Source organism: Paramisgurnus dabryanus, chromosome 21, assembly GCF_030506205.2.
Source record: "Paramisgurnus dabryanus chromosome 21, PD_genome_1.1, whole genome shotgun sequence".
In the NCBI taxonomy this organism is placed as follows: Eukaryota; Metazoa; Chordata; class Actinopteri; order Cypriniformes; family Cobitidae; genus Paramisgurnus; species Paramisgurnus dabryanus.
The window spans coordinates 30,396,547-30,414,507 of record NC_133357.1 but is presented as its reverse complement, the minus strand read 5'-3'; the positions used below and the strand labels follow the sequence as shown (position 1 = coordinate 30,414,507).

Below are 17,961 nucleotides of genomic sequence, written 5' to 3'. Positions count from 1 at the left end.
AAAAAAACTTTCAGAAACTTGTAGGAAGGAGGAGGCCTGAGTTTGGCCCAGAAATGCTGAACTGCTCTTTTGACACTTTGCCTTTTTTAGCATGTGAAAAACAATTAACTGTGTTAATAAGTCAGAATGGCTTTTAAAATAATAGTCATGAAAAAAACTCACACTCATCTCACACTTTAACCCATATGACTTGAACAAAGAGACATAAGGAAAAGTAAATGAGCACTGCGGCTGTATTATTAAAGGGCACATATTATGCAAAATCCACTTTTATGAGGTGTTTAGACATAAATGTGTGTTAACAGTGTGTGAACAGAACCACCCTACAATAAAAAAATCGACTAACTCCTCTTTTTATCCCCATTGAACCAAAGCAGTCTCATTAGAAATGCCGCTTTGATACTCTTGTTAAAGCAACACCAAAGAGTTTTTTTTTTCCTTAAAATAATGTTTCCAAAAAAGTTTCAGTCGTTCATCCACTCAAAACAGGGTGAACGGCACTTTCACACGCTTTGAACCAGAATTTTTTTCCCAATTGGTTCGTTCCAAACAGAAACAGTATTTTAACTGTTCCGGTTTTCGGTTCAACCCTAAAATTGACGTTCCTGAACCGGTTAGAACAAAAAATAAAGTTCCTGAACCGGTTAATAAAGTTCCATGTCAGCTGTGGGACATACAAATACTGTAAGTAGGCTGATCATTAGGACATAAAACTTAAATTATTAGTCTACAAAATTTTCCTCAAGTCTCTATCTTGTCAACAAACATTAAAAAAGGCTACATTATGTAAGCGCCATAACTGTAATTCTGACATGCCTACATTTGTTGAGTGCACTTAAACACACGCACACACACAGACAGAGGACGAATTCCAAATGGCGCTTCAGGAAGAAGATGCAGCATAAGAAATCGCTCCACATAAAGTGAAAATTACATTGTTTTTCAGTGCTTTATTCGCCAAATGTATTTTACACAGTAGCACAACTCTCTCTCAAGTTTATACATCAAGAGTTCTGATATTTGAAGGGCGGAGTTGGACCGGACACATTCAACCGCATGTGCGTGCAGAAAATTGTCAACTTTAGCGTCTTTTAGTGGTTAAATTGTTTAAAATTACACAACTTTAGTGTTAACATTTGAATACCTTTGAAACACGTGCGAATGATCAACTTTCACCCTATTTAAATTTGCGTAAAAATCCGCGATTCGCATGCAAGCCGAACTGTGGGTCGTGATCTGTACGGATCAAGGATCAACTGCGATCCGTTACACCACTAATTTGTAAAAAACTACTTGCTGGTGGCAAGCTTCTCATTTCTCCGATGAGTCATCGACGACCAGAAGTGAACTTCACCGAGTCATATTGCACAGAAATCTTGTCAAAGAACGAAAAAAATAACGTTATTAACCGGTTACCATTATTTTAAATAAACGTTTCTGTTCCTTGAAAAAAATCCAAAGTTTCTGGTTTTCGTTTTCATTCCATGAACTGGTTCAAAGCCTTGCTTTGCAGCCCTCTATCGGCCAAAACCACACTAAAGAAGTTTCCAACCGCCGGGTCGCGGTCCTGTAGTTCAAGTGAAAACTACAAAAACTTGCTTTACGGCAGACCTACAATCCAATCAGAGCCAGCTTTGCTGCAGTAGGCTTAATTATTTACCACAGTGGTAATGGAAAATTCCGCTTCCAACCTGTAGGGGGAGCAAAGAGCAAAAACTCTTTAGTGTTGCTTTAATGTGACGTCACACTGATAAAGCCCCGCTTTTACACTAATTCTACCCAAAAGCTTTTCTAAATGTGTTTGTTAGCACATTTTTGCACTAACGTGGCTAAAGAAACAATTTTTTTCACAGGAATCACATCTATTTTTAACCTGAAAGCACTCAGTGTCTGTTGGTAAGGGAGTGAGGAGCTGTAGCTCATTTGCATTTAAAAGTTCACACATGAAAATAGCGTTTTTTTGCTCCACTGTTTTGTAGCTCAATTGGTAGAACGTTGCATTAGCAACTCAGAAGGTCATGGGTTTGATTTCCAGTGAAGACACACACTGATAAAAATATAGATATGGTTGAAATGCACTTTAAGTCTCTTTTAAATAAAAGCGACTGCAAAATCACTAAATGTCAATAAAATCTATCAGACATTGCAACTTCTCTAGTGAATCCCAATCTTCATTCACTTTCATGAGAAACTAGGGACTGGAAAAGCTTTTATAAAGTTTAGTTTTTGTGTTCTGCTGAGGAATGAAAATTGTATGCTTTGAAAAAACATAAAAGCGAGTAAAAAAGAGATGATTTTTATTTTTGATAAATTGCTGTTTTGACCTCTGTCTTGTGTCTATCAGCAGTAAAGCACAATGTGTCAGACTGCCAAAGCTAAACCTTCAGGAATTTAACTTTTTTACTTCTCATATTACCTCAGATTACCTCAGATCTCTGCCTCTGATCACACTCACAGAGGGGATTCAGATGACTTGATTTGATTAGTTTGGGCGTATACAGTAACAGTAATCAGATCAAGTGACAATCATCAGGGTCCATGCAGATGGAAAAAGTGACGAAAACAAGCCATGGTTGCCAAAATGAAAGAATATAGTTTCATTCAGTTTCTGAACAGACAGTTGCACAGTTATCAGGTTTATTTTTTAGCCATAGGACCTCAATAATGGGAGTTTGGCATGTACCAGTTTCTTTAGGTGAAATGCTCAGACTGTTAGGCAGACATGACAACAAAATGCACTAAACTGTGAAGTAAATGTTTGTGCACGCATCTGAATTTGTCTGTAGGGAAAGCTGCCCAATGTTCCACGTGTGTGTTTACGACTTGCAGAGTGTTTGCTTCACTTTTCAAATGCAGAGGTCCCACGTGTTCCATACTTGACAAACAAATTCATAAACGCAGTGTTTGTGTGTTGCAGGATTATGAGAGAAGAATAAAGGAGGGAGAGATCATTGACACACAGGAGCACATTGATGCACATCGAGCTCTCGTTGCCAAATATCTGCAGAAAGTGAGTGACGCACCTTTTGTTCTGCTTCCCTTCTGCCATCTTATCTCATGTCATTGTCTCTCTTGCTATCCTATCCAACTATCATTCAGTGACATTGGACAAGAGTAATGTGTGTGACAATGACCCTCATTTATAAAGCAAGCATACAACAGAAAGCTGTACGTACGGTTCTTTCCACGCAAGACTTGGCATTTATCAATATGGATGTGAGCGGTAGCTACGATCAAATCTCACATCAGGTTCCGCCTCTTGTACGCAAGTTTTAAGTTAGCGTTAAGATGTGTGTTAACTCGTTTGATATCCTATTCCAAAAGGAATAATGAGAAAAGGATAGAAATAGTATTTTCTTTCAGTTAAGCAAGTATTCACTAGAGTAAAACTTTTATTTATTTTTATTTAATAAGGACAACACACATTAATTGACATTACTGTACATGTGCCAGTGCTAGCCAGATGGCTAATTTTCAACTGCAGTCCTTTGGTAAGATATTTTACAACCAACTAGTAAAAACAAAACACACAAAACACACCTGGCGACGAGCAGGAAACATGGAAAATGTTGGCAGCAAATTAATTAACAACAACAATAATAGTACATACATACATACATACATGCATTTAAAATTATCACATGTCTGATTTTTTTAAAAGCCAATCCTTAAGACTTTGGCCCAATCCCATTTCTCTGCCTTACTCCTACCTCTTAGTTTTGCATGAGAGTAAGGTCCAGTTGGCAAGTTTTTTTTTTTTGTGATTGTTGAGGGCAAAAATCCTTGATCTTGTGGCACTTTTTTTTAAATGAGATGGAATATGTGGGATATTTATGCAATTTTATGCTATGAAATTGTGTGAACTTGCAAAAACTGTTTGCAGCTTTTGCAGCTTTAAATGATTTTCACATCACATAATCGTGTAACTTCATAATGTTTCCTTTTGCAACAGGGGACATGGCTGCACTTGTGTAAAGTAAATGCAACATTTTTCAACTTTCTGCTAAGATATATGTGATTTTTGCTACAAAAATGCTGGGGTTATGAAATCATGCAACCCTGCATATTCAATAAACACAATCTCTGTTTTTTCTTCTCTGTCTCAGGTGCGAGAGTCCGTCATTAATCGTTTCCTCATAGCGAAGCATCATTTTATCCTGTCTGATGTGGTTTCAGAGGACGAGGTTCCCAGTATCGGGTAAATGGCCCTATTTCGTATATATCTTATATCTTATGCTGTCTTTAACAGAGGTATACTGGAGACTCAACCTTTACTTATTTTAGGCCTTCTACCCACTTTTACTTGTAGATATGGATTTAAATATGCAAAAGTAATCATATAACAAATAAATATTAAATGACTATTAAATAAAAACTTCTCAATTTACCCAATAACTACTAAATTCTATAAACTATAGGTTTTTTGGGGGGTTCAGAAGGTGAATTAATGACAGATTTGAGTGTTTCCGCCTTTCCACTGTACACAACAAATGAGACCCGATAAACCAGAAGTCATTCATTACAAAGGGGTTGCATGGGGTGCCGCCCATCTGCGAATGCGTACATTTTGGATCCAATTTGAGCTTTGAATGCATATTTTTTTTACTTGTGCTACTACACCGGATTTTGGTGTATTCCAATTAAAACACTGTGCCAGGTGAAAGTAATTCATCCTTTTTTGTTGAATTTTATCAGTAACACTTGAATTCTTTAAAAACGATTGATTACAGACAAGTAATATTTTTACCTTATTCTTTCCAAATATTTTGTCAGTCTTTGTCATATATGCATAGCTGTTTATTGTTTCATTCCTTTGAGTTCATCTGTTTATTCCATTGTTTTGAATATTTGAATAAAGGCTCTTGTGCTGGAATGAGCTTCTCTCACATGTTGGCACAGATTTATAAATGCACAGAAATATTATTGGGACTGCCACTAGGGGGCGTAACTTCGACAGTCATGTCCGAATGTCGTGCACAGTGGAAAGGTGGCTTTAAATGTTTTAATGTCTCTGCACCTCTATCAGCTTTATCAGCATTCAACTAAGTAAATATTTGACAGTTCTCGCTTTTATTTCTCTTTTTCTCTTTTATGTTTGTATATTTAGTGGTGCAGGTTCTGGGTACGTTCTCAGGATTTTTCTGTTCTTTTAAGTCCTGTGTATTCCTTTATTTCCCTGGTGTTCCTGCCCGCTAATCCATGTGTTCATGAGCTGTTAATTATTGTGTGTTAGTTATATGACTCCAGTCCTGCGTGATTGTGTGTGTTAGTGTGGAAATCACACTCATAAAGAGTGTTTGTGTGTTTGATCGGTCGTAAGGTGAGTTTGATGTCATATTGTACGCGTAAAGCGTTTTAAAGAGTTTTTTATATATATATAGACATCTTTATGAGATTAGGAGTAAACTTGTGCAAATAAGGAAGAGCTTAATAGCTAATATTAACCAAAATCCAAATTAGTTATTTTTTAAAAGTTACTTACAATCAATGTTAATGCCTATACAGACCTGGATTATTTTACATTTGTTATGTGCTTATGGTTCTGGTGCAACATCAATCACAATCAAAACATTTTGGATTGTATTATCATCTTTGAAGGAATTTGTTTTTTATGCTTTACTTGTAAAAGAAACTGAATACTAAATAACAACTAAACCAAAATTAAAGATCAGGTGACAAATGTAGCTCTGTGTTTGTTTAGTAGTATCAGCCTGTGTTTCTGTCAATGTGTGTTTGTTGTTTGTTCTGGGTAGAGAAGTAAAGCAAATTAGTTTCATTGGTACATGTAAGACACATATGTAGATGTGCTGTCTCTCAGTGTCAAGTTTAATAAAGTATACCTGACCAATACTCCAGTGAATTATTTGTATCCCCAATCTGACTCTTTGCTGAACTCTCTTTCAGAGTTTTGGGCTTGAACTTGTTTAAACTGGCTGAACCCAAACGACCCCTGAAGCCTTGTAGGAAGGAGAGGAAGAAGGTGACGGCTCAGAATCTCTCAGATGGAGACATCAAGGTCCTGGTGAACATCATCAGAGGATATGACATCCCAATCCGCAGACCTTATGCCAGGTACAAACCATAGACTGTAAGAAATATGGATGTAGTGTCTGTGACGTCACACATGAAAAGCTTTTTTGAAGCCGATAGTTGGGAGACCCTGCTGTCGCCATCTTGGCCGTGCATCACTGCGCATCACTCCCGGATAACCAAAAATGGGTAAAGAGGTGGGAAGTAGGTGAAGCTGAGGTGGCTGGTTGCTGAAACCAGGCCCGCCTAGCGCGACTCTAGTGACAGCAGTGGCAGTTCACCCGTCACTCAAGTAGCCACGCCCTTAATTATGCATTATGAACTTTAAGGCTTAATATAAATTAAACAGATGAGTTACAAAAAAATTCACCCCCCTCACAGTTGTCATGAAGGGTAAAATTAACTATATAGACAAAAATCACTTTTTGCACCAGGCTGTAAACTTTTACAGTATTTCTGCTGTAAAGTTGGGCATTGTAACATGGAGGTCTATGGGAATTGACTCACTTTTCAAACCAGTCTCTAGCGGCCCGTCAATGAATTGCAGTTAAATCACTTCTGTATTGGCTTCATAATAGAGATTGAAATGTTGCCCCTCGGTACAAGCACATCCACAGATCCATATCTGAAAGGGGTCGTCAAACACGAACAAAAAGTGTAGCACCTTACTATGGCAGTGGCACCTAGCTTAAATGCTCGAAGGCATGCATTTTAGTCTGGCACCAGGCTAAAGCCTTGTACAGGAAACCGCCCCTATATATATATATATATATATATATATATATTATATATTGTTTATTATGATGCTCAAAGATGAGTTTTAAGTGATAACATAATGGACTACAAGGGAACTTTACATAACCTGTTTCGGTTCACTTTGCCAGTCGAGCTAGCTAGTGTTTCATGCTCTGACCAGCCAATAGAAGTTAAGCAACCTAGAAAAAGATGGTCTTGTTATATAAAGAGATAGCAGCCTTGACATCTATACTCATTGGAAAAAGCACACTGGTCAACTCGGATTATGTCTATCTCAAGCCAGTCTTATAACATTACAATGCATCAAAGATATGGCAACTACATAGTAAAACCCTGCAGTTTTACACACCGCACACATTCTCTGCATAAAATAGAAAAATCAATCTAGTTATGTATTGTGTTTTCAGCAAACCACCTGCACTGGCAAAGTCATCACGGCCTTTCATAGAGACATTTACAGCACCATCCCAGACACCCGTACAGGGCAGTGAGTGGCCCCTTGGACAGGTAACACACAACATTTCATTTATGCATGATTTGGCAGATGCTTTCATCCAAAGCGATTTACACTGCATTACAGCACATACATTTTTTATCACTTTGTGTGTTCCCTGGGTTCGAACCCATTACGCTGTTAACGCAATGCTCTACCACTGAGCTATACAGGAGCACATGACAATATGATCAGCAGAACATTTTCTCTCAGTTTACTACATTTTGTGGTTTTGTTTTTGAACGAATGTTAAATAGTTTATATATATATATATATATATATATATATATATATATATATATATATATATATATATATATATATATATATATATATATATATATATATATATATATATATATATATATATATTATTGTAGTAAGTAGGTTTTGTTGGTAATGTGAAGTTGTTTGTTGTCAGCTGCAAATCTGTACACTATCATCTGTGCAGGATTAAAAGCATTAATAGAAAGGAATTATACTAACAGAAGTATACTTTAATATCAAATGAATTGTTAACTTTTATTAAGGGGGTGGGTAAATCAGGAGTTTCTAAGGTTTTATTGTGTTTATGTGTACACTGTAACATGTCTTTACAATACATTATTTTTCAGATATTTTATCTTAATTCTGCACCGCTGTTTCCATCCTCATTAAAACAGTCTGTTTAATTCCTTGGTCTGTGAAGCCCCTCCCGCAGAAATACTCAATATGCTGAGATTGGTTCGGTCCTGTCCCAGTGTGTTGTTTTGAAAAGCCTCCTTGCAGTGTGTACCCAGGGCAGGGTTTATGTGAATTTGGGGATTTGTGATGTCACTGTCTTACTTGTAAGGCAAATATAGCAAATATCTCTTGTTGCATTGAACTTTAAAGCATTGTAACTTTACAGATTTAGTTTGTGCTTAGACAACAACATTACAAACTAACTTCAGTTTAACAAGTGAATTTAGAATCAACTTCACCTTTAAACTATGCAACAAACTCGGTGAAGTAAGTAGTATTTTTATTTCTGAATGGTGTATGTGTTTGTGTTGTGTAGCCTCTGATCAGGCCCTTTGTGGAGGTGTCTTTCCAGCGTTCAGTCCTCCAGACGTCTACTGCTGAGGGTCCAAACCCCTGTTGGAATGAAGAGATTGTACTGCCATTCAGGTCAGTTTTATCTTCAAGCAATCTGACGTCAGGTCTCGCAATGACAAATAATTCAATTTATTATGTTGGCTTGACAAAGCCAACATACTGTTGTTGTATCTAAACTTATTATTATTATTATTATTCTTATGCTCCCCCACTTTTTCTGACTGTAACTCCTCCTAGAGCTTTCAAGCTACACCCACAAAACTTTACAAAACTTTTAAGACTGGTCCGTAGATTTATGCTATGACTTTTCTAACTGATGGGACCTTCCGAATTCCTAAACGGGGGGCTCAAACACCCCAAAATTTCCATTGACTTAACATTGAGACAAACTTTGACGAGTCATAGCTGCGAGTGAGAAACTTGTAGAAACTTGTGGGTTACCACATTTAAGGAGGCTGACAGGCTCTGTAAGAACATACATCACAATGGGGTGTAAGCTGTACCCCTGGGGTGTAAGAGGCCCCCAAAATTTCCCATTGACTTATAATGGGGCAGGAAACATGCCCATATAAAGGAATAAAAGCGTCCCAGATGGAATATCTTCACTTAAGAGTGTCGTAGAGACATGGGGGTTGGACCGTTTTACTTGTGGCTTGAAGGTTGATCATTATGGGATGCCAATTTTCTCCCTAGCAACCAAACTTAGTACCCTAGCAACGGAATAAACAAAGCCTTATTTCTTCGCTTCAGAACATCTTAGAGACACGGGGGTTGGACCGTTTTACTTGTGGCTTGAAGGTTGATTATTATGGGATGCCAATTTCCTCCCTAGCAACCAAACTTAGTACCCTAGCAACGGAATAAACAAAGCCTTATATCTCAGCATCAGAACATTGTAGAGACACAGGGGTTGGACCGTTTTACTTGTGGCTTTAAGTGTGATCATTATGGGATGCCATTTTTCTCCCTAGCAACCAAACTTAGTACCCTAGCAACGGAATAAACAAAGCCTTATATCTCCGCTTCAGAACATCATAGAGACACGGGGGTTGGACCGTTTTACTTGTGGCTTGAAGGTTGATCATTATGGGATGCCAATTTTCTCCCTAGCAACCAAACTTAGTACCCTAGCAACGGAATAAACAAAGCCTTATATCTCCGCTTCAGAACATCATAGAGACACGGGGGTTGGACTGTTTTACTTGTGGCATGAAGGTTGATCATTATGGGATGCCAATTTTCTCCCTAGCAACCAAACGTAGTACCCTAGCAACGGAATAAACAATGCCTTATATCTCCGCTTCAGAACATCATAGAGACACGGGGGTTGGACCGTTTTACTTGTGGCTTGAAGGTTGATCATTATGGGATGCCAATTTTCTCCCTAGCAACCAAACTTAGTACCCTAGCAACGGAATAAACAAAGCCTTATATCTCCGCTTCAGAACATCATAGAGACACGGGGGTTGGACTGTTTTACTTGTGGCATGAAGGTTGATCATTATGGGATGCCAATTTTCTCCCTAGCAACCAAACGTAGTACCCTAGCAACGGAATAAACAATGCCTTATATCTCCGCTTCAGAACATCATAGAGACACGGGGGTTGGACCGTTTTACTTGTGGCTTGAAGGTTGATCATTATGGGATGCCAATTTTCTCCCTAGCAACCAAACTTAGTACCCTAGCAACGGAATAAACAAAGCCTTATATCTCCGCTTCAGAACATCATAGAGACACGGGGGTTGGACTGTTTTACTTGTGGCATGAAGGTTGATCATTATGGGATGCCAATTTTCTCCCTAGCAACCAAACGTAGTACCCTAGCAACGGAATAAACAATGCCTTATATCTCCGCTTCAGAACATCATAGAGACATGGGGGTTGGACCGTTTTACTTGTGGCTTGAAGGTTGATCATTATGGGATGCCATTTTTCTCCCTAGCAACCAAACTTAGTACCCTAGCAACGGAATAAACAAAGCCTTATATCTCCGCTTCAGAACATCATAGAGACACGGGGGTTGGACCGTTTTACTTGTGGCTTGAAGGTTGATCATTATGGGATGCCAATTTTCTCCCTAGCAACCAAACTTAGTACCCTAGCAACGGAATAAACAAAGCCTTATATCTCCGCATCAGAACATCATAGAGACACGGGGGTTGGACCGTTTTACTTGTGGCTTGAAGTGTAATCATTATGGGATGCCGATTTTCTCCCTAGCAACCAAACTTAGTACCCTAGCAACAGAACAAACAAAGCCTTACATCTCCGCATCAGAACATCATAGAGACATGGGGGTTGGACCGTTTTACTTGTGGCTTGAAGGTTGATCATTATGGGATGCCAATTTTCTGCCTAGCAACCAAACTTAGTACCCTAGCAACGGAACAAACAAAGCCTTATATCTCCGCATCAGAACATCATAGAGACATGGGGGTTGGGTCTTTAAACATATTAGCTTTATGCTGACTTTATCCTAAATCATGTTAGCTTCATGCTAAATCAGGCTAGCTTTATGCTAAATTATGTTAGCTTTATTTTAAAAAGCTTCATACTTAAGCATACTAACAACAAGATAGCCTACTAAACCAAACTTCTGTCAAACTTCTGTCAAACTGTCTTAAACGTTCAGACCAGGCTTTGTCAAGCCAACATAAAGTTTGTCCTCAAACTTTAATATCTAGTTTTTATATAGGGCTTTTCACAATTGGTAATTGTTTCAAAGCAGCTTTACATTAATAGAAGCAGGGAAAAGCACAGAAAATCGGCAGATAGCATAACATAATACAGATAGCATAAGCAGCAAAATTTGCTGCGGCTATGAATCAACATTATAAGCGGGCGTATTAATAATATAACATATAGAAGAGGGTGTTAAGTTAAGCCAATGACGGCTGACTCCCCGGGTTGAAAAACCCCCAAGGAGAAAAATATGATATGGTTTAAATCAGCTTGGTTCCAGACAGGCTAACTATTGCGGCATAAGTATGGTACCCACAGTTGAGGATTTAGCAAATTGGGGGCCCAAGGTGAAGGTATCTATGGTATCTATGGGTCCCCCATCCAATCTTTAAAAGAAAATGAAACATGCCAACCCGTTTGACTAAGGCCAGAAGCCCTCCTATTGTCGTTAATGCAGGTTCAGTGGCAAACGGTGGAAAACTATTTACCGCAAACTCAAACACTGTAATTCTGTTTCAACACCTTGTGAGTTATGCATTATAACTGCATGCATGACATAGGACAGTGCTAATCATGGGATTTTAGCATGTTGCTAAGCTTTAAAATACACGTCACACATTGAAACTGAGTAAAATAATACATTCTCCTTTACTGAATACAGTTTTTACCGTGCTTGCGGAACTGCATTATAGGATTGCATTTGTGAATGCCGAATATCAGTGTTTTTACATGATTCATGCCATACAGCAAACAAGGTTAAACTTTTCCTTTATCCCAGTGCTCCAAATGGAGACTACAGCTCCACCAGTCTTCAGTCGGTTAAAGATGAAGTCTTCATCAACATCTTCGATGAGCTTCTCTGTGATGTAGTGGAGGTGAGGAACATTTAGATGCTAACCTTTCTACAGACCTTCTTGTTTTGTTCAATGTAATTGACATACAGCATCTGTTTTCAGGATGAGAGAGAGAGAGGAAACACGATTCACACTCGGATTGAGAGACACTGGCTCGGTTCCATCAAGATTCCCTTTAGCACCATCTACCTGCAGTCTCGGGTAAGAGTCCTGCTCCTGTATTCATAAACTTAATTCAGAGCTTTTTACCCAAATCTTAACATTGAGTTGATTGGCTGGCTGATGATGATACTCAGTATGTGACCAGTGATTAATGTTACGTTCATATGTTGTATGGTTAGGTTGATGGAACGTTTAAGGTGTCCAGTCCTCCTGTTTTGCTGGGATACAGTAAGGAGAGGAGTTTAGGCAGTGAAGGTGGATATGATGCTATCCGCAGTCTGAGTGAAGGAACTTACCTCAGTCTCTTCATCACCATTGAGCCGCAGCTGGTGCCAGGAGACACCATCAGAGAGAAGGTACACCATCATCATGTGTTTATCCAGAACAAAGTGTGAAGCAGAGTTACAGTAATGCATAACCAGATGTAATCACCACTTTGAGACCGCTCAAACACTGCTTAAAATACAAGAAAACAAGATTAAAGCAGTCATTCACACTATGGACAATAAAAATACAAGGAAAGATATCTTTGGGATCACTTTCAGAGTGAGTTTTTTTCTGGCTGATGATCAATAAAACATTGACAGCCAATTAAATATTTTTGGATTTAAAATGCTCGCATATTAGAAATGACTGACGACACTATGGAGAAGCTTATCATCGAGGTCCAGAGAAACCCAACACTGAATGATAAAACAAAGATGGTTTAGAGAAAATAAACATCTGGAAAACAGCTGACATTTCATTTGGAATAAATAGTGATAACAGTAATAGAGATGAGATCAATAAAATCTAAATCTGTGTCAGGCTGCTAAAAGTGTAACATGAAATGACCTCAGTCTCATCTTTTAGAAATGTCAGCCAGAAAACGGCCCAATCTGAAAAACCGATGCTTATGACATCACAGGCATCTAACTGCCCCTCCACTTTAAAATAATTGGCTACATTTTTTGAGTGGCAGCAAAGTCAGCCAATCAGTAATGAGATTGCAAGTTAAGCCAGTTGGGGGAGCCAAATAGGTGCAAAACCACTTGTTTAAAATCCCCCACCCTAATAGAGCTATCTGAGAGAGGTTTTTAGGAAGCTTCTAAGGCATTACAGACCCAAACTAAATTTTTTTTGTCTACATGTCACATCACAGAACAAGGATAAATACCCCGTTCAATCATTCTATGTCACCTTTGAAGATCAGTATATTTACATGTTTAATGACATGTAAACGATTGCAAAAGTTTTTCTTTACAACTTTACAATATAAGTGAATTCCATTAATAGTAAGCGATGTGTTCAAATACTGTGGCGCGCAATAGAATGAATAATATATTGTTATTGTCTGGTGGTGTGTATGCTAATATAGTTATTGTTATAGTTAACGTTATAGTTAACATGTTAAAGATAAAATTTGAACTGCCCTTACATCTTTTAACCTTTAATGTTTTAGCAGCATCTAGTGGTAAGAATTGCAGTCCACAGCTCAGTCTTCCCTTTCGAAACGAATAGAGAAGCTTCTGTTTCTGCCACAGTACAAACATGCATTCGCCAGGTGAAAACAGGCCAGCTTCTTTCACATTTTCCTGAGACCCCGGCTTGGCTTTGTGCCCCCACCCCCCTTTGGGACCAGGTAGCAAGGCCTGTTCATGTAATCCAGCCCTATCTATCTTATTTCGGCTCCTTTATTGGTATTAGAGTGATTGGACTTCCAAGGTCAAACCCCTAGTGTCACGTCATCGCACGACGTCTCATTCTCTCCATCAGGGAACGGAGGTTACATGCGTAACCAAGATGTTATTTTTACTTTAATTTTAGAGTCATGCTTACTTTTGGCCAAACAATATTATATATTTGTCCAAACATAAATGATACAGCCACTGTAATTCTTGATCAAAAATGTGCAGACATTAAATCATGTTAACTCAATGAGGGTTTAAACTGTTGAGACGCTTTACATTTTAATGAACAACAGACAAGCACAACTATTTGAGTTGCTAAACGAACATTAGTAGAAACCTAAGCAAAAAAGCAGTAAAATACATAATATAAGCATGAACTGTTAAAGGTTTTGCCACAAACTTTATGCTGATATCACAAGACAACATTTCACCTTCAGAAATCCTGTGACATTTTAATCTTGCAAGATCTCATCTCACGCCTAGTGTACACACAAGATCTGTTTGTTTTTATAAAAGGCAATTTCAGCTTGTGTAGTAAATGACGACATGTGAGCAACATCATAGAGAGTCGACTTAAATTAAACTGTTTAGTGAAGTTCTGTATAGAGCAGTGTGTTTTCCTAAGAGTTTCTCTTATTATTAGCTACAGATTGAAGTAAAATGTTTACTGATTATTACTGTATTTACTGCATTTTTTTGTTTGTTTTTAATTTTTTATTTTTTGTTTGATGTTTTTTGAGTTCTATATTTTTATTTATATTGTATGTACAGCACTTTGGTAAACACCTATTGTTTTTGTAAAGTGTTCTATAAATAAACTTTGATTTGATCTGAAAACGCTGTATTAAATGACTTCTAACTCTCTCTTTCTCTCTCTGTTAGTTTGACAGTCAGGAGTCGGAGCGATTGCTGACAGCATGTGATGTCTTTGAGAAGGAGGCCAGTCATCGATTCCCTGACCGTCCCTGTCTCACCACGGTCATCGACATCAGCGGTAAAACTGTCTTTGTCACACGATTCATTCGACCTTTGAATCCACCCCAGGAGCTGATGGATGCTTTTCCAAACAACCCGCAGGAAACCATGGTACATCTACACACTCAGTTCAGTTAGCAAAACTCACAGTATACAACACACCATCCTAATTTATTGAGTAAAACGGAAATCACCCAAATAATATACACTGCCTTATAGTAAACTGCATCAAGCATTTTGTCACAATTAATATTTTAATACATTTATTTATTTACTTTTATCCAAAGCGACTTACAGTGCATTACAAGCTATACATGTTTTCACCAGTACTTGTGTTCCCTGGGTTTGAACCCATGACCTTTTGCGTACAGTCACATACAGTTATTATAACTTATAGTGAGTGAGATTTTACAGTGGGCGACCCAAGCCACAGAAAAAATCTTATTGGACCAAAATCCCAGGTCCATAATATCTTTATGTTAAACGAGTGTTGTGATTTTGGGCAATCACGCAATGTTTTTGCTTAGTGTGGACAGACAAATTACGTATAACTTTAGGCTACGAGTGTTAAATAATAAACACTAGAAACCAACTGATTGTTGAGGCTGATTAGGCCAAAAACGAAGATTAAGATATAATTTATAACTCAACACTTGACACACCCAGTACAGCTGATCTAGCCATGTATTAACACGTCTCTCCATCAGCTTTCTCCACTAGTTTATCTGTCTTTATCTCTTATCGTTTATTGTTATTCTGATCATCTCTCTCTCTCTCTCTCTCTTCAGGAGTTAGTTGCGCGATATGTGTCGCTCATCCCGTCTCTTCCAGACAGCGCGTCCTTCGCAGGAGTCTGTGATTTATGGAGCACGTGTGATGTAAGTACACACTCTTCTCTACCATTTATTACAATTTGATTTAGATGATTTAGATGTTTTTCTTTTTTTAGCAATTCTTGACGCTGCTAGCAGGAGATGAGGAAGAACACGCTGTATTACTTTGCAACTATTTTCTGTCTATGGGAAAGAAGGCGTGGCTTATCATAGGCACAGCCATTCCTGAGGTGAGTGATGGGCCTCTCGGCCAATTAAACAGTTTGGCTCATTAAAAACAGAAAGAATAAAGGTGGCTCGCTTGAAATTCATGTCTGTTCTTTTAGGGCCCCACAGCATACGTGTTGACGTACGAGCAGAATCGTTACCTGATCTGGAATCCCAGTACAGGACAACATTATGGACAGTATGACACATTCTGCCCATTACAGACCATCGGCTGCCTCATTAACACTGATAATGTAAGTGAAGACAGAAATGAACATTCAGTCATGTCTTATATTGTCAGTGGGTTTCGTCAGGTTCTGAGAAAATGTGAAGCTGCATATTGTCGACATAGCAATAAAAATATTTTGTTTCCTAATAATGGTTCCTAGAGGAAACCTGTATAACGAGAAGAGGATAGGGCCTAGAACTGATCCCTGTGGCACTACACCTTTGCAAAAGATTTACTTTTTAAGCAAAATTTGGTCACTGATACACTGATGCGGTACATTGTTTGTCATATGTTTTGCATATGGTCTTTATGATGTCTTCATGTTATGTTGTATATTCATGTCACTCAGGTATGGTTTAACATCCAGCCGTACGCTGCACCAGTGAGAATGAGTTTTGATGTCTCTAGGCCAAAACTTTGGAAAGGGTTTTTCTCACGAGCGTTCCCTGAACCCGGTCTCTCCAGCGTGCAGGTTAGTATTACACAAACCAATCACAGGCCTCTTTGTATTTGGGTTGCCCTTCGGAGTCTTTTGGATTGTGACATGGCTTTTTGAAACCAATGCTTATTTATTTATTAATTTTGGGCCAGATTCTGTTGTCAGAATTGATTATGAATGTCGTCTTTTCAGCCGGAGTCTCTGGCGTACAGACAGGCCGACAGACCAGCTGCTGATGAGTTACAAGATAGGTTGGTTTTTCATTTATATAAAGAAGGTCCATTGTGCTTTCCAATAGTTGCATGACACAACATTGCATTTCACCATAATACTGTAGGTCATTCACATAAAGTTATCTTTGTGCCTCTGCTAAACTTAAATTTCATGTTTTGGGTTGTGTGATGGAGGATCGAGAAGATTTTGAGAGAGAAGATCATGGAATGGCGTCCGCGTCACCCCACGCGCTGGAATCGGTTCTGCATATCTACATTACGACAGTTTTTGCCTAAACTGGAGCTGAGCGGAGGACGTGAGGTGGCTGAAGAACATCGTCTCGAGCTGCAAAGCCTTCTGGGAGAATACAGGGTTAGTGCTTCAAACTAAAATCGAATGACTATTTACACAAGCATATAACTTGACACGAAGCACACGCATCTTATCATCAGGTCATTAATGTGATTCTTCTGTTTTAGATATCTGGGTTTCCCCTGCATCTGCCTTTCTCAGAGATTCGGCCAATCATTGAAGCCGTTCACAGCACAGGGGTCCATAATGCGGAGGCCCCAAATACAGAATTTGCCCTGGCGGTCTACGTGCACCCGTATCCCAGTAACGTGCTGGCGGTTTGGGTGTACATCGCCTCTTTGGTCAGCACACATTAGATCTCAGCACACAGCAGGACATTGTGAATGTATTATATATGGTAATATATATTTTTACATATATTTTAATGGTAGCCTTTTTTTTTTTAAAGAAAAGAATCTGTTATATTTGTATAATTTTAAACATTTTTAGCACCTTTTTATAGATGTGTAAAATAGAGTAAAGTTTGTAAATGTAGCATTATGTAAAAAACTTCTTTCATATAAGTAGATGATATTTTGTAAACAATATTATTTGTAGTTCTACAAATAAAAAAAAATACTAAACCGGAGTCTGTTATTGGTTGAATGGGTTTCACTGTATTTTTGTTGTTTTTTTCCTGTGAAATTTGAAATCTTTAAGACACACAAACACATAGCAGAGATGTTATCTCTGATCTAACTGATGGTTCAGACAGAAACTAATCAGATCTGTCAGCAGCTATAAGCTCGGTTTGCTTTTGGTCTTGTGTTGGACTTGTCAGGTCTTGCATGTGTTTTCATTATTGACATCAGTAAGGCCTGGGACACACTGGACGATTTTTACATCTTTAAATCGTTTTTTAGCCTACAGATGTCTGCGATCTTTAACCCATAGTTGTGTATGAGCAGTAGTAATAGTGATGATGCTTGACTTAGCTTTCAGTTGTGTAAATGTAATGCGAGTGCTTACCACACGATGGCTCCTCTTT

The 17,961-nt window shown here is 38.3% G+C and overlaps 1 protein-coding gene across 4 annotated transcripts in view; it reads left to right on the top strand.

Moving 5' to 3' along the window:
• The window catches only part of cc2d2a (coiled-coil and C2 domain containing 2A), a 35,577-nt gene extending 18,203 nt beyond the window's left edge, over positions 1–17,374 (top strand). For all 4 annotated transcript variants that reach the window (XM_073812955.1, XM_073812957.1, XM_073812956.1 and 1 more), the window contains 16 exons: positions 2,918–3,010; positions 4,107–4,198; positions 5,905–6,072; positions 7,194–7,293; positions 8,319–8,428; positions 11,819–11,915; positions 11,997–12,095; positions 12,236–12,412; positions 14,609–14,812; positions 15,490–15,579; positions 15,651–15,764; positions 15,861–15,995; positions 16,320–16,442; positions 16,602–16,660; positions 16,817–16,994; positions 17,102–17,374. In XM_073812955.1, the coding sequence (XP_073669056.1) occupies positions 2,918–3,010; positions 4,107–4,198; positions 5,905–6,072; positions 7,194–7,293; positions 8,319–8,428; positions 11,819–11,915; positions 11,997–12,095; positions 12,236–12,412; positions 14,609–14,812; positions 15,490–15,579; positions 15,651–15,764; positions 15,861–15,995; positions 16,320–16,442; positions 16,602–16,660; positions 16,817–16,994; positions 17,102–17,290 (2,028 nt within the window). In that variant the 3' untranslated portion in view covers positions 17,291–17,374. The remainder of the gene's footprint in view (positions 1–2,917; positions 3,011–4,106; positions 4,199–5,904; positions 6,073–7,193; positions 7,294–8,318; positions 8,429–11,818; positions 11,916–11,996; positions 12,096–12,235; positions 12,413–14,608; positions 14,813–15,489; positions 15,580–15,650; positions 15,765–15,860; positions 15,996–16,319; positions 16,443–16,601; positions 16,661–16,816; positions 16,995–17,101) is intronic.
• Positions 17,375–17,961: the final 587 nt, after the last annotated feature.